Below are 20,027 nucleotides of genomic sequence, written 5' to 3' on the forward strand. Positions count from 1 at the left end.
AATGAATATGTAATATATGAAAATAAATAATTTGATGACGACTTTGATAATTAAAGAACGAAGTCTCTTGTAGTATCTTTTAGAGTTAATTATTTCTTATAAAGAATGTATTAAGCCATTTGTCTTTTCGAAATCGACTTGAACTATTTTAAATATATGAAATTATATTGCCATCTATCTAGTGGTATAAAATAAAGATTATTAGATTATGAGAATTTCTAAAAATATTATCTTAACCGTCATTATATGTTTCTTATAAAATATTATGTAAGCCTTAGTGAGTAGAATTACCAAATATTTGTAATGGTGAGGGATAGTGAGTAAATAAATGAATGATCAAGATACGTTCAAGATGGTCCGTATACCATCATTACAAAAAATAAAAATAAAAATAAAAATAATATATTGAATCTTGTTATATAAATTTAAGGCCTCTAATTGAAGTTTGGCTTTAGGTCACCAATATCGTTGAGCTAACGGATAGCCGCTTGGAGAACCATTATTTAACGTTGATTCTATCCAAAGTAGAGTTGGTGGAGATAATATAGGCTAAAGCTAATTGACCAGTTACACCTAATCAAAACAATATCAAACAATTTAGTTACAAAATTATATTGAAACCCAAGACCATCATTTCACTCTCCGAGTCCTTAAATTGGAGAAAACTTCGCCTGTGTAAGTTTCCAAAGTATGATGGAGGTGTAGTTTATTCATCCTCTCTGAATTGGAAGAAGAGCCTAAATTCAGATTAATGGAAAACACATACGTAGTATTTATTTTAGGTACAAATCAGAATAGAGGTGATGAGAATTAATGAAAGAGGTGTAGCCAGCTTATGTACTATATCATCAACTATATGTTACCTTCGTTAACAAAGACGAATTCAGAATTTGAACTTTATAAGTTTGGATTTGGTATTTTATCACATCCTATCTAATTTTGATATCCTAGAAATCTATTATTTGTACTTATTTAATGAGTTTTACTTATTTTCATGAGTTTTTCCCTCACATGTACACGATCTAAACCAAAGCTACTGGCTAAAGGTTTTAGATGAATCCAAAGTTTATATTAACCCCTCACCACCAACACAAACATTGACTAGCTCTACCTACCAAAGCTTAGGTATATGGAACGAAATCACCTAATGTTTGCTACCTTTGTTGGATTTTTTTTTTTTTTGTTAAGAGGGAAACCCGCAGTCGCTACACTTGGTGCGAACCGGGTAAACATTCCCCTATGTAGTAGCCTACAAACCACAAAGGGGAGGTAAATGTTGGAAATTTAAATATTGATCTCTCATGATTTTCACCAACATTATTGACCTAACACAAAAAACTTTCTCAAGAAAAGAAATCTTATTAACAGCTGAACGTGCCAAATTTATAATATTTTTCTTTAAATATTAGGAGCCCTTTATAGGTAGCCGAAGCATATAAATTTGAACCCCAAACCCCGTAAACTGCTGGCATTGTCGAAGGAATAACCAAGTCTTGCTCTAGGAATTGATTTCCATTACTCCATAATCATCTAATAATAATTTATTTTAACTTGTTAGAAACAGATTGGGAGATCAAATTATATGCCTGAAGAATCTTTAAACTGAAAGTCCGAGATGAGCAACCCAACAACAATAGAGTACCCAAGGCATTGAGGTTGATGTGAAGGCATATTTTCCTTTTTCTAGCCTTCCAGGTATGAAAATCTATTGGTAGAATAGCATATTATTTGGACCATCTGATTAAATCAAACTCAAAATTAAATGGACAAATAAAAAGAAAGCACAAGACTATTAGCAGAATCAGTCAGTAATAAGATGAAGCTCATTTCAACCCTCAAAAGCAGTCAAATGTCACTCACATTTGTCAAAGCTGGCATTATTTCAGCACCAATCGGTAATGAAAGCTCAAGTACAAAATACTATCCCCTCTGTTACCGGCTGCCTGAAGTAATGAAATATGCAGATCAGCGCTCCTTCTCAAAGTCAACCAGTAATCCATGGTACTCCTGAAATACATCAGATGCACAAGTATGATCTTAGAAAAAGAGAAGTGGAAAAACGTATACCACAGAAAAGAGCAAATGAAAAAGGAAAAGTGAATTGAGACACAAAGATAGTAATTGCTCACCTCTTCATGAAAATAAAAAATCTGGAACTTCAACTCATTAACCTGAGAAACTTCATTTCAAGAAACAAAAGAAGTGGTGTTACTAATGATAAGATATTCTGTCTCAATACCCATAACTGCAGATTGGAGTGAACCAAATACAACAGGCACATATACGACAGATGAGGCACCTTCAAATTTCATTAATGCCACAGTTTTAGAGAAGTTCAGATTTAATTTGTTGTTCATCTTTATTCAAGTTCTAAGTTTCTATTTCAACTAATTTGGGTAGCCAATTTATATGCCTCATTGTGAAGACAACATTATATTTTCAGATTGTTGTCGACATGGAAACCAACATCCAAGTGTTATCATTTCTTTTTCTCCTATTGATTATGACAAAGCACAAACTAGTATAATCCTCATACATTCCAATCAGTTGATCTCCCACTAAAGTTGTTTTAAGCATGAAAAAGAACATCAGAAGACTACCTCTTATTTTTATGTACAAGTACATCGATAAAGGAAACTCAAAGTCTTCAAACTGACTGGAGAAGATTGAAAACTGCTTTCTTCTCGGGCATGCTTGGAATAGCTCCCTTCACTTGAACACAGAGAGAAGCTGCAGCGGCTGTAAGTGCAGAAGGTTTTGTCAGACAGGTAACTGAGAAGAAAAATTTGGAAAAAAGCAGCAGCATGCATACCAGCAAATCTCAAACATTCCTTTTTGGATTTCCCCTCAACCAGGGCTACTGCAAAAGCAGATGTAAACGTGTCACCAGCTCCAGTTGTATCAACGACTTTTGCAGCTTTTATAATGGGTTGCTGCAAGGGTTCCTCTCCTTTTGTGAAAAGAGCAGATCCGTTGGACCCAAGCTTAACAAGGACTTCATTAACTCCCTGGAAATGAAAGAGAATATAAGTATCATCCTACATAATGAAAACTGAGATAACCACAAATTTACAGAATGCCCTACTGTGTGTAAGTGCACCAAACCGGAGCCACAAAAGCAACAAAGTGCTAGGCCATCATATTTATGAGGAGAAGCAAAGCCATGTATCAGCTATTTAAACTCACCTAGCAAAAGTACTAATAGGACCTTTACATTTTGCAACATCAATGAGGGGGTAACCATAACACCTCAACACGGACTCGGAAAATTCAACTTAGCAAGTTGTTTTGGATTATTGACAAAGTCTAAATCAAAGTGAACCGTTGCAATAATGTGTCCTACTAAGAAATAGGATGCAAACTTTAGGCAATAAAAACAAAATAGGCAAGTTAAAACAAACCATTTCATAGCACTTCTCCACCGCCTTGCTGATTTGGTTGAAACTTTCTGTCGGCATTTTTGTTATGCGAGCCAGCTCTGTTTCATTTGGGCTCAAAATTTCAACAAAACGAAGAAGTTCTAGAGGGATGGGAGAATCCACGCCACCAGCATCTAGAATAACTGGAACATGTGCTTTCCTGGCAGCCTGAAGATACCAAGACGTTTTAAAGAAGCATATCAACCAAAGACACTCGATACACACACACACACACACACACAAAGAGAGACAAAAAGAAAACATATATACTTCATCTGTTTCAATAAATGACGATGTTTGACTAGACATGGAGTTCAAGATAGTAATTGCCTAGTATATATTATTATTAGTAGTAGAAGAAATATTAAAATTATGTTTGAAAAGTTAGTTTCATAAAGAAAATACCATATTAGAGATTAATTCGAATAGCTAGATGGATTTTAACTCTTGAAGGTTATATAAATAATACATCAATGGAATAGTATTTTGGTACATCCCAAAACAAAAAGTGTGTCATAAAATGAATGAGAATAAATCTTCTCCTTTTTCATTTAATAGAAGGATATATCATTCCCTTTTCTATACGTGATAATCATGATTAAAATTGAAAATCTGACAGTTTCCCCTAATCGTCAAAGGGACAATTAGTAAGGATATCCCCCCTATTTGGTCTTTTTGTCTCCAAGGCGAATTCTAATTTACCACAAGAAAAAGGTAGGTGAGGAAAACGCATAATTATGAAGTACCTTTCTTTACTTAAATGAGACAATGTTTCCTCAAAAGGAGAACCTCAATTTCAGCAGAAAACATAAAAATTAGGACAGCATGAGAGAAATAGTGAAGAAATATAAATTCGAACATCAGTTTGACCGTTCACACACTAATCGAATTTCGCCTAAATGAATCAAGCCTTAGAGAAATCAGAAGTAAATCCAAAGGTCATACCTTTGCAACATGGATGCAACTAAAACACATTGTTATAATCTACCTTTCTTTACTTACAGAGATAATAATTCATCAAGGATAGCCTCAATTTCATCAAAAACATAAAGATTAAGAAATCTTAAGAGAATTAATGAAGAAACATAAATCAACCCTTAGTTTAAGAGTCCACAGACTAATTAAATTTCGCCTAAACGAATCAAGCCTTAGATAAATCAGAAATAAATCCAGAGCTCAAACCATAGTTGATCACCTCCAACTTTTGAATTTTTAGCTTATAGAATTTTTGGTTCGACCAACATTTTTGCTATTCTATCTCTAATATCTTTTGTTAATACCTTAACAAAACTCCAACTCTCTCTCCACTCCATCCTTTTTAGGATAAAAACTTTTAAATTTTACTTCTTGTAAACAACTCTAATAACATCTAACACTTTTTTAGCAGACACACCAATAGGGAAGAAATATAAATTCAATCCTTAGTTTGACAGTCCACACACTAATTGAATTTTGCCTAAATGAATGAAGCCTTTAGAGAAATCACAAAAATAAATCCAAAGATCAAACCTTTGCGACTTGGATGTTAACAAAATCAGGAATTTCCCTTTGGAGCAATACAATCCCTGCATTCCTCACAATCTCCAAATCCTCATCAGCTAAATTTTCAGGCCAACAAGACATGTTGGCACCACCAACAATAATAATAGAATTCTGCCCATCAGACTGAAGCATCACAACAGCATGTCCTGTAGGAGCATTAGAAACAGTAGTGAGGTGATCCAAATACACCCCACCATTCTCTAACGCTTCAGTAATCAACTTCCCATGTGCATCTTCACCAACTTGACCAATAAAGAAAGTTGGGTATGAAAGCTTCCCACCACAAACAGCTTGATTTGCACCTTTTCCACCAGCCAATGTTTGACCAGTTTTGGCTGAAATTGTTTCCCCTTCTTTTGGTAACCTATCTATCTCCACATATATGTCTGCATTGGCTGATCCAACTACTACTAGTGGTGGCTTTGATTCTTTCAAGATTGGTTGATTTGTGTTTTCTGAAGCAAAACAAGATATGGGTTTTACTTTTCTTGATAACGGGTTGTTGCTGTTGTTGACATTAAATTGAAGAGGGTAGCTGTAAAGATTGTTGCTTTCTGATTTTTTGAGGTTGTTTTGGGCTGTTGGATGCCAATGCTTTGATTGTAAAGGTGTTGTTAAACTCCTCATATTCCCTGTAATGTCCCTCTCTTCTTCTTCTTCTTCTTCTTCACTGTCTCTCTCTCGTCTTTGAGTCATTTCTGTAGTGTTCAGGTTTTTGTTATTGACGATTCCACATGTGACAAACAGTATTTTATTGTGGACTCTGACAACTCACGCTTGTTAAGATGCGTGGATGCCACGGTTTCTCTATTCAGGATTAGTGTTCCACGTCAGAGTATTAGCGGCCCAGTTATGATTGTGGCCCGGTCCTCTAATACTAGCGGAAACCAAAGCCCATTGGCCATTGGTATCTTTTCGGTCTACGTGGCTAGAGATAAACCTATAATAATTTAGCTAAAAGAAATAGCGCCACTAGTCAAAATAAGGCATATTCAGCTACACTCGAGTTCATGAGCAAAAGCTAGTCATTACCAGTCTGATTATAGATAGGTCATACCGTCATAGGAGCTGAGCAGAGACAGGTTAAAATTATTAGTAGTAGTTGGGATGAAATGTTGCAAATATAACATAAACAAAAATATTTTTCTTCTCTAGCAATTTAGACTTTTCAAGGTGATTGCGTAATTTATTATAGTATTAGGGCAGAAGAAAGTGCTCGACTCAATTCTTACTAACACGTACTTAATCATAGAAAAAATAATTAAATTGTCATGTTAAAAAATAAATGTATCATTAATTAATAAACATAAAATAAATATGTTCCCTCTATCTTACAAGTTCGTAGATAAATGCACAATTTTAGTGTATGAAATATCCCTAAAAATCACTAGGAGTGTTATTGCTTGCATCTTGGTTCTCATACTACAGGGCATACATATCAATGATAGTCAACAGCTTAACGGCTTAAGATTATGAAAGCATAATCTGTCAATGGGCTTGCGGAGCAGGGGAACATCACCCCCACAAATGCTAGAAATTGCGAGCATATTCCTATTCAAGAATCAGTTTTCGTATTTGTTCATGGCTTCTCGGACCATACCAAGCCCATTGAGCTCAGCGGTGAATTTTTCATCAAAATCCCATATTACTAGCAAGCCATTGTCTTGCGTAACTTTTGGAGCGCTAAACAAATCCAGACCCAGAATTTCGGTCTCAATTCGTGCGATGGGCTCTTCAGCTTCTTCTCCAAAACCAGACAGTGCTCTCTCTCTCTCTCTCTCTCTCTCTCTCTCTCTCTCTCTCTCTCTATAAACTATTTATTTATAATTGTAAAAGTTAAAATTATTGTTTCATTTTGATCATATTACGGCTAGTTCATGCGGAAGATAGTGAAGGGACTCTATTTTACTAGTATTTTAAAGCGTAGGATAGAATTAATAGCTTAGGCAAATCATAATTTTAATTTTTTTGCTTATGATGAATAGTGATAGGATATCCCATTTTTTCTATTTGTATGGAGAGCTATATATGGAATGGATTTTGGATTAAGAAATGATTTCACATGGTGGCAAAAGTTAGAATATGAAGAACTTCAAAGGTTCAGTTTTTAGTTCTTTCGTTCTAAGCCTGTTATTATTTCTTTTAGATTCTGATGTTATTTTGCAGAATTTGTACCAAGTTAAATTGGAAATTGAAGTTTTACTGAGTAATAGCAGTTGGTATATGCCATTTTAACAAGAAAGACTCGATGTTACTAGGATAAGATTAATGGAATGCTTAGGATAATTGACTTTTGTGAAGTAGTCTCACAATGGTTTGGCATAAAATAAGCTTTGTGAGGCATATTTGTCTAAGCATCGTGTGCGATGTTGTTGAAATAGTTAAAGCATGGTGCTTTCAGAAGTGAGAATCATCTTACCATGACACATAAAATGCACATTATGCAGGGGCCAGCAAAGTAGATTATAGCTCTGTAAGTGATGAGGATCGAGAAAACAACAAATATTTTTTGGTTTTAACCCTGCGATATAGAAGGAATAGGAAAAGACCCTATAGAAATATTTTAAATTTAAAACGAATCAGTCGACCTGGTCTACGAATCTATTCTAATTATCAACGAATTCCGCGAATTTTAGGTGGAATGGGGATTGTAATTCTTTCTACTTCTCGAGGTATAATGACAGACCGAGAGGCTCGACTAGAAGGAATAGGTGGAGAGATTTTGTGTTATATCTGGTAATCCTTTTAATATCCAAATTGGATTCGAAGCTTCCTATTTGTGAAAAAGAAAAAAGAGGGGTTGTCTAATATCTTTCTTATTAGTTGATACTTCAAGGGGACTTTAAGACCGATGGAGAGAAGAACCTATGATTAGCTTTTCGGGAAATTTCCAAACGAACAATTTCAACGAAATCTTTCAATTTCTTATTTTACTATGTTCAACTCTATGTATTCCTCTGAATATTGCTTGTCAAGTACTTTGATGCTTACCATTGTGTCGATGATTGCTCAAACATTGAATTTACAATTGAGGAGGATGAGGAGGTTGGTTAATTGGGGAATTAGGTTTTGGAAGAAAAGGGTTGCTGACTTGGGTATGTATATGTGATTTTGCCACAACATTTTTGGAAGAAAAAGGTTGACGACTTGGTCGTGAGATATTCCAATTTTTTACAAAAAACTTGGCTTTCAAGATTCAACTAACTGGCAACAACCTTTGGCAAAGCTTCTTGGATCCTTTACAAAAACAAAATTATCTGCTGATTTGTCCATTTGGACCCATCCACCTTTAGAACTTTGATATGATCACGCACTTTACTGTGTTGAATAGAGTACTGGGACCAATAACACATACTTAATTTTCTCTCTTTTCCCCTTGCTGCTATTTTACACACTGCGGGGATAGGGAAACAAGTCGGAGAGAATCAGCATACTGAATTATGTGTCTCTTGAATTTTACTTAAAGCAAGAGTCAGGAACTAGATGATATCCTTTAGTCTATGCAACATTTTGAGCATCTTTCCCCTAATTGATTTCAACCATGAGTTCAGAATACAACACTAAATGTGCTATGGTTATTGATGCTGACGTGGTTAATTGGAATGTCTAAACATTATATGCGCAGACAAGTTTCTAAGTTCTGTCCAATTATGGTCCATATTTTAAACATTATATGCAACAACAACAACAGCCGTCCAGTGAGATCCCACAAGTGGGGTCTGGGGAGGGTAGTGTGTACGCAGACCTTACCCCTACTTCGGAGGAGTAGAGAGGCTGTTTCCGGTAGACCCTCGGCACGAAGGAATTTTAAACATTATATGCGCAGACAAGTTTCTAAGTTCCGTCCAACTGTGGTCCATAATTTATTAAAAATATATAACATGATTGTATCGGTTATGGAATAGATCTAACTGCATTGCTGCTTTTGCCTATAGGTTGGGATGGCAAACATGCTGCTATAAATGTTCTTTTTGCTGCCTGTTTTACTGATCTCTTCTTTGTTTTCGTTTTCAGGGAGTACTGGAACACCAAAACCCCTGGAACATATCATTGCATCTGCTGTGACACTCCTTTGTTTGAGTATGTATTCTCTTTGTATTTGATTAATTACTCAATTTTCTTTAAGAAAACTATACTTAATACTTCTGTTGTGATATCTGAAATTCGATATTGCTTGTTGCAGATCTTCTACCAAATTTGATAGTGGGACTGGGTGGCCATCTTATTACCAACCCGTAGGCAACAATGTGAAGTCAAAGATGGACTTGTCTATCATTTTCATGCCTCGTCAAGAAGTTCTATGTGCAGCTTGCGATGCTCATCTTGGACACGTGTTTGATGATGGTCCTCCGCCTACTGGAAAGCGTTACTGCATCAATAGGTATATAACATCATTTATTGTGGGCTGTGCTCTTGTTTCCTTAGTGTTTCTCTGAGATTTACAACTCTGTTTATGTGTGCAGTGCTGCCCTGAAATTGAAGCCAAAGTAAAAATGTGTTGTGTAGCAGACGACCAAAAGGTATCGATTTCATGACAAGTAGAAGATATCAAGCTGCAGAATTTCTTCACATGCAGGGATGTAGCTTTTATTTTAAGCTTGAGGGTTACTTCTGTGTGATATGTTTAAGTTCATTTCTACTGATATGTTCACATATGTAATATTTGTGTTATAAATGTACACATACATTTTCAGCATACTCTACGTAAATGTCCTACATGTTCATATGTTCTATTGGCTCATGTGATGACTGTAGCATCCAATTTGGAAAGAGGCGCAGTCTTCTGATGTTTGGTATATTTGGGCAAATATACTGAGGGATCCTCTCCCTTTTACACATTGCCCGTGGATATCTGTTGTCTAAACACGAAAACACTATGCATTTTCTCAATAAATTAAGGTTCGAACCTAATATAGTTTGTAAATATACCTTAACAAATTATGCCTAAGCTCAGAACAAGTTCACGTCTGCGCTTTCCGAGATATTTCATTACTATTTGAACAGGTAAATGTCAAGGGAGAGTAAGTTGTCATTAGAGTCGCTTACTCCAATTTACTGGAGTTCTATTTCCTCATTACCAAAATGACACTTCCCGTTTAAACAACAACTAAAATGAAAACACAGGAGGATTTTCCACGACTTTGAGTTAAAACAATAGTTTGAACTTCATATATAGTAGATAACTCATAAGGTTTTGCTTCTATTCCGTGATTAAAGAAAGCTAAGTGAAAATAAAAGCTCATGAACTAAGTCAGTTATACCATTTCATGATTTATCATTGTCCTCTTATTGGGAATATTTGTGCGTTCAGCTAGAAAACTAACTTCCTTATAGGTAGCCAAATAATAAGCAACCTCAGATCCTACTTATATTATGCATAGTAGTAGACAAAATGATATCCTATTAAGTTTGCTAGAGAATACCATATTAGAAAGAACGTGAAAAAATAACAGCCTGAAAGTAAAATTTTAACATACATATTCTATTCAATAATTCAAATGAGCCAAAAATATTGCAAAGAGTGTTTTCATAAACTAAGGTGATTTTTAAATCGACACAATGTACACACAATTCAAATATTTTTGTGTGATTGTTGATGTATATGTATGTAAAAGTATTTAAATTATGGGGTGTGTTTGGTACGAAGGAAAATATTTTTCTAGAAAACGTTTTCATGGAAAATGAGTAGTTTTATGAATTATTTTCTATTGTTTGGTGGGTGAGCGAAAAACTTTTTTCGAAAAATATTTTTCTAGTGTTTGATTAAAGAGTAGAAAATATTTTTTAGGAAAATAATTTTTTATGCTACTCTCCTCACCCCCTTACCCCAAGTCCCCATATTTCCTGTGCTCCCCTCTCCCTCCCCCCTCCAAATTCAAGAATTTAACGAGGACAATATTTTTCAAAACATTTAAGCCAACAAAATATAAAAAAATTAAAAAATATTTTCCGAAAAATATTTTTCTTCATGCCAAACGCACCCATGAAGTTGTTTTCTTTTGATTTCAAGTTCCAATTTTCTTACTAGGCAAAAGCCTTTAAATTTTCAAAATGTAAATAGTAGCATAATTTCGTAACCCTAAAAAAAATGCAATTCCAAGCAAAAAGCAAACTATAAATAGGCAGAAATCGTGTTGAAAAAAGGCAGACTTTCGCGTTGAAAGCGCCGATTTAAAATGACAATTCTTACCGCACTTTTTACACTTAATACACCAATTAAATCCTACCTGTCTCTCCCTTATTTGTTAACTGTTAAATGTACGCTAGTCCGCGATACATACGATTCTACCCAAATACTTCTTCGGTTTGGGGGGAACTGTGAAAGACTGGAACCTGAACTGCCGATTGACACTACCAACCGTTATTTAACAGCCGTCAAGAAAACACCATTGCCCCCAGAACTGCTTCAACAGATAGTGACGAATATTACAACTGCTTCGTTGGGATTTTGGACTTGTTGGTATTCTTTATTTTTTGTTTTTCAAGAAAGCTGAAAAGGGAATTATGGGTATTCAAGATTATGGCTTTTTGGAAGATCTTCAAGTGGAATTCAAAGATTATGATGGCACAAATGGGTTCTTTCTCTGCTTCTGGTTTTACTTGAATAAGGCCTCAACTTTACCCTCCACAATTCTTCTGCAGGTAAAACTCTTTTATAGCTGTTCTTTTCAGTTGTTTGTGGTTTATTTGCAGCTTTATTTTCTCTAGATATCCTAATTACTATTTGGTATGTATTCATTTGCTCTTTTCCCTTCTTTTCAATTTGATCTGATGAAATCTTGATAATGTCATATAATTATATGTAGTGGTTACTTTAAAGTTTCTGATTTAGGTTTCATTCTTGTTGAAAAGATTCTTACTTTATAGCGTATACATGGTTTTAGATAATTGCAACTATTTGCAAGTTGCAAACTTTGTCTTCTGGCTAATGTGAACTGTTCATATTTTCTGGTCATTTGCCTTTAGGATATGTTTGCCAACTTAGCAAAAGTCTCGATTATGTTGTGTTCAGGGTTACCCTAGTACTATCTTTATCTTTAAGTCTATATAGTATTTCATCATTACTTCGTGTTGCCTATTAGCTTTTGATTTTTGGTAATTGAATTTGTCACCACATGTAGCTATCTGCAAATCATGCTTTCCTACTAACAGATAGAGTTTTTTGAGAGTTGAGTACTTTTCGGCAAAGTCATAAACCTAACCATGTCCTCCATTTGTTTCCAGTAAAATTAAAGGAAGAGGCTTTTGAATCCTTATGATCACTCTGTTGGCTATGTTCTGCAAGATAACAACTTGTTCCTTTGCACCATTTTCCTTTCATATGGTTTTTGATGGTTGTTAGATTATGCAGAAGCATCCAGTTGCCACATCCCATGCTCCTTTCCTGTTACTTGATGAGAAGAAGAGACTTTTACTTTATCCTTTACTAACTTCGTGGAGGGAAGATGCATATGCAACTTCAGAAAGTGAATTTCCTATGAAGAAATGGGTTCATGTTGGATGTGAGGTAAATAACTTGGACCTGTCCTACTTCCTCCAAGTCAACATTCATAGCAGTTGATGCGTTGTTTTGCCATTTATCTACTCTTACATGGTCGTGTTACTAATTTCTTACTCCAGAATGGCCATTGTTACCTTCTATAGTTAATGTTTTTTGCACATTCTCACTATATTAGGCATATTGATTTCAACATTAAGTTTGCTCTGAATAAGCGAGCTTTAACAAGAGTAGGGAAACCAAAATACTGGCTTAGGCCTAGTGGCTTTCCACTTCTTGATAACAAAATGAAAACAATTGCCAAATGATGTTTTTCTGCCCCAAAATTTGGCAAAGCTAAATTGATTAGTGAACTCATTGTCCAATAGCTCCACGAGTCATCTGCGTCAACTGGGTTTGGTCCAGCAGACTACACTAGTGACATCAGCATGTATGTTCTGACAGCACGAAGAAGAGTAGTATTAGTATGATTGTTGGTATGACGTGTTGTGTTATCTTTGATAAAATGTGCCCTGAGATGGAACAAAGGTAATACACTAATTGGATCATCCTAAAGCTATCACCAGTCCAAAGATCTCATCAGGTTGTCATCTGCTCTTCTCTGACTGCCAGAATTTTGGTGACTTTGTCTTGTTTTATGGCTGTTTAAGAAACCCTTATCCTTGGAGCATTTCAGGTCACAAAAGATCTTTTGCGCCTCTACCTTGATGGGGAGATTGTAGGCGAGAAGTCTTTGACGTCCTCACTCAATAATGATTCAGTATCAGACAGTTCTGAAATATCTTTGCCTTGCATTAGTGGAAAGGGTTCTCAGCTGGATGGTTATGTGTACAGTGCAGAGCTCTTGCCAGTAGTATCATCTATCAAAAATCACTATGTTAAGGTAAACAACATTGTCATTAATTTTACGAAGATTGTGTCTACTCATGTGCCGAGGGTCTATCAGAAACGACCTCTCTACCTTCCCAAGGTAGGGGTAAGGTCTGCGTACACACTACCCTCCCTAGACCCCACTTGTGGGATTCTTTTGGGTTTTTTGTTGTTGTTTTTGTTGTTGTTGTTGTTGTGTCTACTCATGTATTTACTAGTTTCTGCTAATTGGTTTGTGCTCCTATCAGGACCCTCCAGTACAACTATCTATCGATAGTTCAAGCGCGTATGAAATTGAAGAAGACACCGATGGTGTTTGGAGTATTGTTGGTGGAAAGGTAATAAAGATATACTACTTTGAAATTCTTTGGAAATGATATCCAGGGGGAATAATAATCTTGATAAAATTATTTGGATGCAAATCAGTCGAGGAACATTATAAAAGTTGATCCCTGCATCCCGTTTCAGACTTCTAGTTCTGTTTTGAATAGTCTTCCCGGGATCGAGTACTGTAACTTTAGAGTGTCTTAAACATATGCCATAACTCCTCAACTTTGTCATTAGAGTGTCTCAAACATATGCCATAACTCTCAACTTTGTCGTATATCTTCTATTTTAAGTTGATTTTTAATTGATGGAAAAAAAGCTAGGTGGTGAAAGCTTGCTATGTTACATGAAATCCACACTCCTCCAGTCCTTCAGTGATGCGAGAATGTCATTGACAACCGTTGAAGATTTAAGATCAGAAATGGTTAACTTTGATATATTATCAATGATAAAGGCATAGTTTAGCATTTTTTTTTGTAATGCTGGTTCTTCAAAAAATTCTAAAGTATGCCTCTTTTGGTGATAAGATGTTGAATTTAACTATTGCTGATCTTAAATCTTCAACTGTTGTCAATGACATTCTAACATCTCTCAAGGGCTTGGAGGAGTGTGGACCTGTATTACCATGCAATATGTTGTAGTAATTAGTGTGCTGGTTGAGGTAGTGGTGAGAAAGCAACCGAGTTAGAGAGAGAGAGAACTACAGTATTCTGAGATGAACATGGTGAAAAGCTGTAGGTGGTACATTTGATGCTCGCATGAAGATTAAATTAGCAAGAGGGAGTTTGCTGAGGTATTCACATATTTATGTTATTCGGTATGAGTTTCTTTTTACTCCTTTACCTGTATGTTTAATGCAGGCCTCCTGCCGGAGAAACTTTTCATTAGATGTAACACTGATGGATAGCTTTAGTCGCCCCATAACTGAAGAAGTGGAGGTTTGTTGTTTATTTTTCCATACAAAAAAGATTAAATGAAGTCCTTAAGTTAGCTGCAAGTTTCTTATGGATATATGTTATGCTTTTAAAGGTTGTTGCTTTGCTTGTGTACGCCGATGACGAAGCACCAGTTGAGAAGCCAGTTGATGATGAGGCACCTCTTCTTACGAATTATGATGGAATTGAATACGCTTCTTCTGATAGACCAAGCAAAGTAATTAGTGGACGTGCTTCCTTTAAGCTCAAGATATCTCAGGTACCATACTGGATAGTTGTATTTCTTCTTTTAACACATGCAATACAAAGTGTCCAGAAGCTGTCTGTTGATTGCAATCTTGAATTAGAAAATACTTGCTTTGGAAGAAGGTATATTAATTCAGGAAACACATAATCTCCACTTGCAACGAAGATCTGTGATTAATGAGGCAAATATAATATTGGTTAGTAGGTGTTAGTGTTTGTTCCTCTTCCCGCTGAGTTATTTTAACGTGATCATAGCTGTTGCAGATTTAGGCACAGTTAAAATGATAATTATTCTATGGGATGAGCACATCAATGTGGATATACTTTGTCCCACAAAACTCTTCCTAGTTTATAATCTGTGAACTTGAGCACCCTTTTCTGTAGCTGCTCATGTGTAAGGTTTATTACAACATTACGTAGTGTATTGTTGTAGTTCACGTCTACATGGAAATTGATGACAGGTTATGCTTGGAGATGAATTAAAATACTAATGCTATCTGATCACTTCTTTCTATTAAAACCATTTAGAAAATTGATCTTTTGTCTCAATTGCAGCTTTCATCCAAGTGTGATAACAGGCTCTTCTGCATTAGGTTTGAGATTCCAAAAATGGGTAATTATCCTTTCCTTGAGGTATTCTCCAGACCAATCCGGTGTATTTCTCGGAATCGTAACACCAGGGCGGCCTCTCTAATGTTGAGGAAATCATCTTTGGGAATCCATTTACTAAATGGATCTCAATCTCCTATATTGGAGGATGGATCTTCTGATCTGCCCAGTATTGTACGTGAAGCAAAACAAAGTCTTTCATCAAAGCGGGTCAAATTAGGACAAGAGAAACTATGTGCAAATTTTAAGGATGATTTTGTGCTGCAGCAAGCTAATGGTGAATCAAAATCTCATTCCTGGATCTCTGAGGTATTTTTAAACATCTGCTCCATCCTATTATTTTTAGCATGTTCTGACACTATTTCTTGGATGACATAACTAATATATGCTTATGGATGCTGCTCCTTGTATAACTAGCTTACTTGCTTAAGTGGTGAATAAGGTTGAAAGTACAAACTATTGCTGTTTTTTGAAAATTAAGCTTCTTTTTGTCATCATGTTGTTAAAAACATCCATTTGTCACTTAAAGCAATGCGAAGTGAGGGCTTATCGCTTCACGGGTGAAGTCATGCACTTCAGAGAAGTGTGCACTTAAAAGAATGTCGCACAAGGTGATACAAATGATAAGCGGTCATTTTTTTTAATCTTAATTTTAAGAAATTGGATTAACATCGGCATTATTGTTTACTGTATGTTGAACTTAGTTATTCTAATTGCAATTTGGTAATTACAGTGTTATATTCATATATATGCGCTTCACTTCAAAGGAGCGTGTCCTTCACTTTTCGTTTTTCACTTCCTCATGTACCTTACTGCTTTTTTTGCGCTTTTCACTTTTAAAAACGCTGGTCCTTCTATTTTTCCTTCAATGCCATTCCGTTTCCTCAGTAATGCCTTCTAAAACTTCTCATTTTGGCAACAAGTGCTTCCTATTAGGTCACCAATTGCAAGGGACTGTGATCTAGAATAATTTTATTACTACCTGAATTTCTCGTCAATATTTATTGCTGGTCCAATCATCATCATTATTATTCTCCTTGTCATTGCTTCCCTGTACCAATTTTTTCCTGGTAATCTTGTCTTGTTTACAACTTCTTAATTATTGTCATTATTATGATCTCTCACTAAACATGCATTGGAAATAGGATAACTATGCATATCATAATTCTTTGGTGGCAAGACCAGTAAGCCGCGGTCGGGCAGAAAATTTCTCCTCTGATTCAGAGAACAGTGAAACCACAAACTCTGTTATTGATGACTTGCCAAGTAACAGAGATCCAATCTCAGATGTGGATGTTTTTAAATACTGTCTTGGTGACCTGAATGAGAGGCGTCTTCTTCTCAAGGAAATGGCAGTGACTGCTAAAGAAGAAGAACTTGCAACCTTTGCAGAGAGAGTTTCTTTATTCTCTGGATGTTCACACCACAGGTATATTTTCTTTCTATTGTTGCATATCAAAGAGACAATTACTAACACCATCTAGTTTGTAATGCTACTTTTGGCATTTATTCCTTTCTCTTACAGTTATAGCTGATTAGCTGTTATTTCCTCATATCACCATGGATGTATTAAAAATTTTGAAAGAACCAAATCACTGTATAGAGCATAAATACCAGTTCCATTTATAAGGGTGGCAATAAGCAAAAAAGCGTTTTCTATTTATCTCATAGCGCAGAAAATCAAAAGGTTCTTGTGCCTTATGTTTTATGTTTTCACTGATTTCTTTTCCCCCCTGTTTTCCTTTATCTTTGTTTCCTGAGCATTTGAAATTGCTAACTTGCTGGAATAAAACAAGTAAAATAGGAAAAAGAAACAAGAAAGGAGATCTGGAAGGGAAATTCCTAAGTGCTATTGGCCTCCAAAAGTAAAAGAAATCGTCATAAATGATCTGAAAATGACTCTGCTCCTGAGAAAGCTAAGTCCTAGAAAAATGACTAGCTCACGCATAGTTGTTTTGCCAATTTTTTTATTCATTAATTCATGAAGTTTAATTTTTTTTTGAATAATTAGAAATAAAGAAAAAGTTCTTTCTGAAAAGCAACAGATTCTCTGTGACATCACTAATAGGATAGCATATAAATTTAAGACGGTAAAAAGTGTGCACTTGCAGTATGCATCTTGGGAATTTTTTAACTATTGGAATTAATACATTGACTTTTAATTTATGGATCAGGATTAGATTGCATGTGATATAAACCAAAATATACATGTCAGGTTTCCGTTTCTATTTTCATTTCATTGTTGTCATCACTATTTAGTTACCTTGTATACTGTTGTCTCTACTAGTTTTGTGCAAAATTTTGCTGTTCAATTTGTATGAATAACGTTACTTTTTTAGACATCAAATATCAATTTCAAAGAGGCTGATAGAAGAGGGAATCAAATGTTGGAATTTAATATCCGATGACAACCACCATGTCCCTTGGATGAATTTGGTATCTGGGCTTCAAGAGCATTTCCTGAAGATGACATTTGGCCGTACCAGATCTCTAACTCATCAGGTTCTCTTTTTCCTCTCTAAACTTGTACATAGTCTGGAAAACTACTCAAAGAGGGAAAACTTATTCCCTCGGTTTTTTGAAAATACCCACATATTCTCTGAGGTTCCAAATCCACTTACACGCCTATTTGGCAAGGCCGTTTTACACTTCCAGAGACAGGTTTTGCTACCCATTGGAAGGGTTGACACTGTAGCAAGAAATGTTTTCTTTTACCAACTAAATTCCTTTTCTTGACTTGCAATGTCAATTTTGTGTGGGAAGATATTATAACTAGATGTGATCATGGGATAAAGCGTAGATAGCATACTTGGGAAGTCTGTAAGAGTGAATCTCAGTTTTTTCTGACTATACCCAAATTCCACCAGCTTTTGCCAGTACATATCATTCTTGAGTTAAACACAAACTTTCAAAATAGTTTTTGCATGAAGCTACACTACACATGGCAATTCTTCACCTTTGTGTAGGTTATTCTGACTTCACTTTATTTAAAGATCTCATAGATCTCTCCTTAAATTGCTTTACTTAAATTATCTTGCAAAGAGGGTGTGCTAAAATATGCTGATGAATTTGACCAACTTGTAGGATTTCGACCTCCTGAGGAGAGTCTCTAGTTGTCAAGATCTAGTTTCTCAAGACAACTTTGAAAAGTTGTGGTGTTGGCTGTACCCAGTAGCTTTTACGTTGTCACAGCAGTGTATTACTTCATTATGGGGTTCTGCATCACCTGTGTGGATCGAAGGGTTCATTACCAAGGAAGAAGCAGAATCTTCACTTAGAGGTCAAGGCCCAGGTACTTTTATACTGCGGTTTCCTACATCAAGGAGCTGGCCCCACCCTGACGCTGGTAATCTGGTCGCCACTTATGTCGGAAGTGACTATACCATTCACCACAGACTTGTGTCCCTCGACTTCATTTACAGGTAATTAATGTACTATTTATGTTCTTGATGTTTTCTTTCTTACTTTTGACCTAATTCCATTGCATTGTAAAAGAAGGCTGGGAGAGGAGTGGGGAAATAGAGAATGTATTTCCTTTCCTTTTTCGTTAATTTCTATTCCAATCACATAGCAGGGATACTTAGACCAAGTATAGGGTAAGAGATACCAGAACATCATCCACCTTCTCAGATAGAAAATTCCTTTCAGAATTATGCTTTTAGCTGATGATACATCAGTGTCAAATACTGGTCGAGTTCTTCTACATGTAGCATGAGATGTTATGCTTGTAAATCTCTGTTGAACCAATTCATGTAGGAGAAGACAATCTCCCGTAGCCTTACATATAGATGCCAGCGAATATTTGAAGTTTAACAGCATGCATGTAGGCAACTATGTACCAGTCACTGGGAAGAAGTACTTACTAATCTTGAATTGCTTTTATATTTCTTGCATACATGTGAGACATAAGATTCAATCTCAGCATCACTAAGAGGGTCCTTTTCTATTGTCATTGCAGTTTTGGGTCCAAGGGAATGACGATAAAGCCAATTCAAGATATGCTGCTTGAACAGCCTGAGCTCAGGCGACTCGGAAGGCAAGACTTCTTACTCTTTTGATTATCCACTTAGCCAGTCAACTCTTTTATTCTTCTTTAAGTGATTGTTAAAAGTCTTAAAATTGCAGGATTGTGAGAAGCCAGTAGGTCACTCAAAGATTTGCACTTTTATAGCCATGTCAGAGAGATGAATGGACCTGTTACTAACAAGCAAGGGAAAATGGAAATGGATTTCAAAGGGGAAAAAAAAGATAAACTAAGAGGGGAAACAATGGGGTCTATCCTTAATTTGTATATATGAATGTCTGAGCAATTTGTTAATGTATATCCTGTGGATTTCTGATGATATTATTACCCGATTGCATATAGATAGTATTGATTTAGGCTCTTAACAAAATGCGGTTAATCTTTATAATCAGAATTTTTTGAGCAAGAATGAATGCAGTAGAGAAGGAACTTTTTATGTTGAGAGTTTAGTGCGACTCCATCCTTGTTGCATTGAAAGCAAAGATGTACAAATTGCTCTGGAAATGGAAAACCTCTTGGTACGGAGCGCATCACTCCGTCTTGGCGAGTCTATATAT

The 20,027-nt window shown here is 35.7% G+C and overlaps 3 protein-coding genes across 7 annotated transcripts; 2 read left to right on the plus strand and 1 right to left on the minus strand.

The window, feature by feature from the left end:
• Nucleotides 1–392: 392 nt before the first annotated feature.
• LOC104116369 (ribokinase) lies at nt 393–5,686 on the minus strand. 4 transcript variants are annotated; one of them, XR_004512142.2, is made up of 7 exons: nt 4,929–5,685; nt 3,402–3,587; nt 2,813–3,008; nt 2,601–2,739; nt 2,130–2,179; nt 1,861–2,007; nt 393–719 (listed from the first exon to the last, which is right to left on the minus strand). XR_004512142.2 is itself a non-coding variant. In XM_018777745.3 (4 exons), the coding sequence occupies exons 1-4, from the start codon at nt 5,655–5,657 to the stop codon at nt 2,648–2,650; spliced, it is 1,203 nt and encodes a 400-aa protein (XP_018633261.1). In that variant the 5' UTR covers nt 5,658–5,686; the 3' UTR covers nt 2,596–2,647. The 4 variants fall into 4 exon arrangements, 1 of the variants encoding a protein (XP_018633261.1); XR_001973271.3 differs by lacking the exon at nt 393–719 and having other exon boundaries at nt 1,742–2,007; nt 2,130–2,171; nt 4,929–5,686; XR_001973270.3 differs by lacking the exon at nt 393–719 and having other exon boundaries at nt 1,742–2,007.
• A 751-nt stretch (nt 5,687–6,437) lies between these two features.
• On the plus strand, nt 6,438–9,657 carry LOC104116370 (uncharacterized). The gene is made up of 6 exons (XM_070180172.1): nt 6,438–6,720; nt 7,409–7,698; nt 7,938–8,006; nt 8,854–9,041; nt 9,145–9,342; nt 9,425–9,657. The coding sequence occupies exons 1-6, from the start codon at nt 6,453–6,455 to the stop codon at nt 9,450–9,452; spliced, it is 1,041 nt and encodes a 346-aa protein (XP_070036273.1). The 5' UTR covers nt 6,438–6,452; the 3' UTR covers nt 9,453–9,657.
• A 1,598-nt stretch (nt 9,658–11,255) lies between these two features.
• Nucleotides 11,256–20,007, plus strand: LOC104116371 (SH2 domain-containing protein A-like). 2 transcript variants are annotated; one of them, XM_009627211.4, is made up of 12 exons: nt 11,256–11,603; nt 12,304–12,468; nt 13,136–13,342; nt 13,578–13,667; nt 14,517–14,594; nt 14,686–14,850; nt 15,393–15,755; nt 16,592–16,875; nt 17,786–17,948; nt 18,531–18,868; nt 19,405–19,482; nt 19,572–20,007. In XM_009627211.4, exons 1-12 carry the CDS (start codon nt 11,466–11,468, stop codon nt 19,588–19,590), a joined length of 2,088 nt encoding a protein of 695 aa, XP_009625506.1. In that variant the 5' UTR covers nt 11,256–11,465; the 3' UTR covers nt 19,591–20,007. The 2 variants fall into 2 exon arrangements, with proteins under 2 accessions (XP_009625506.1, XP_009625507.1); XM_009627212.4 differs by having other exon boundaries at nt 11,258–11,603; nt 12,313–12,468.
• The last annotated feature ends 20 nt before the right edge of the window (nt 20,008–20,027 follow it).

Source organism: Nicotiana tomentosiformis, chromosome 7, assembly GCF_000390325.3.
Source record: "Nicotiana tomentosiformis chromosome 7, ASM39032v3, whole genome shotgun sequence".
Lineage (NCBI taxonomy): Eukaryota > Viridiplantae > Streptophyta > Magnoliopsida > Solanales > Solanaceae > Nicotiana > Nicotiana tomentosiformis.

What these genes read in the sequence shown, in the direction of transcription:
- LOC104116369 (XM_018777745.3), bottom strand. Translation starts at nt 5,657, where the DNA reads ATGACTCAAAGACGAGAGAGAGACAGTGAAGAAGAAGAAGAAGAAGAA. An exon ending in TTAACATCCAAGTCGCAAAG is followed by an intron (nt 3,588 to 4,928) that starts GTTTGATCTTTG and finishes TGGTATCTTCAG; the next exon opens with GCTGCCAGGAAAGCACATGT. An exon ending in GGAATGTTTGAGATTTGCTG is followed by an intron (nt 2,740 to 2,812) that starts GTATGCATGCTG and finishes CTGCACTTACAG; the next exon opens with CCGCTGCAGCTTCTCTCTGT.
- LOC104116370 (XM_070180172.1), top strand. Translation starts at nt 6,453, where the DNA reads ATGGGCTTGCGGAGCAGGGGAACATCACCCCCACAAATGCTAGAAATT. An exon ending in AGATTTTGTGTTATATCTGG is followed by an intron (nt 7,699 to 7,937) that starts TAATCCTTTTAA and finishes TTGCTTGTCAAG; the next exon opens with TACTTTGATGCTTACCATTG. An exon ending in AAGCGTTACTGCATCAATAG is followed by an intron (nt 9,343 to 9,424) that starts GTATATAACATC and finishes TTATGTGTGCAG; the next exon opens with TGCTGCCCTGAAATTGAAGC.
- LOC104116371 (XM_009627211.4), top strand. Translation starts at nt 11,466, where the DNA reads ATGGGTATTCAAGATTATGGCTTTTTGGAAGATCTTCAAGTGGAATTC. An exon ending in TCTGGATGTTCACACCACAG is followed by an intron (nt 16,876 to 17,785) that starts GTATATTTTCTT and finishes TTACTTTTTTAG; the next exon opens with ACATCAAATATCAATTTCAA. An exon ending in TCCCTCGACTTCATTTACAG is followed by an intron (nt 18,869 to 19,404) that starts GTAATTAATGTA and finishes TTGTCATTGCAG; the next exon opens with TTTTGGGTCCAAGGGAATGA.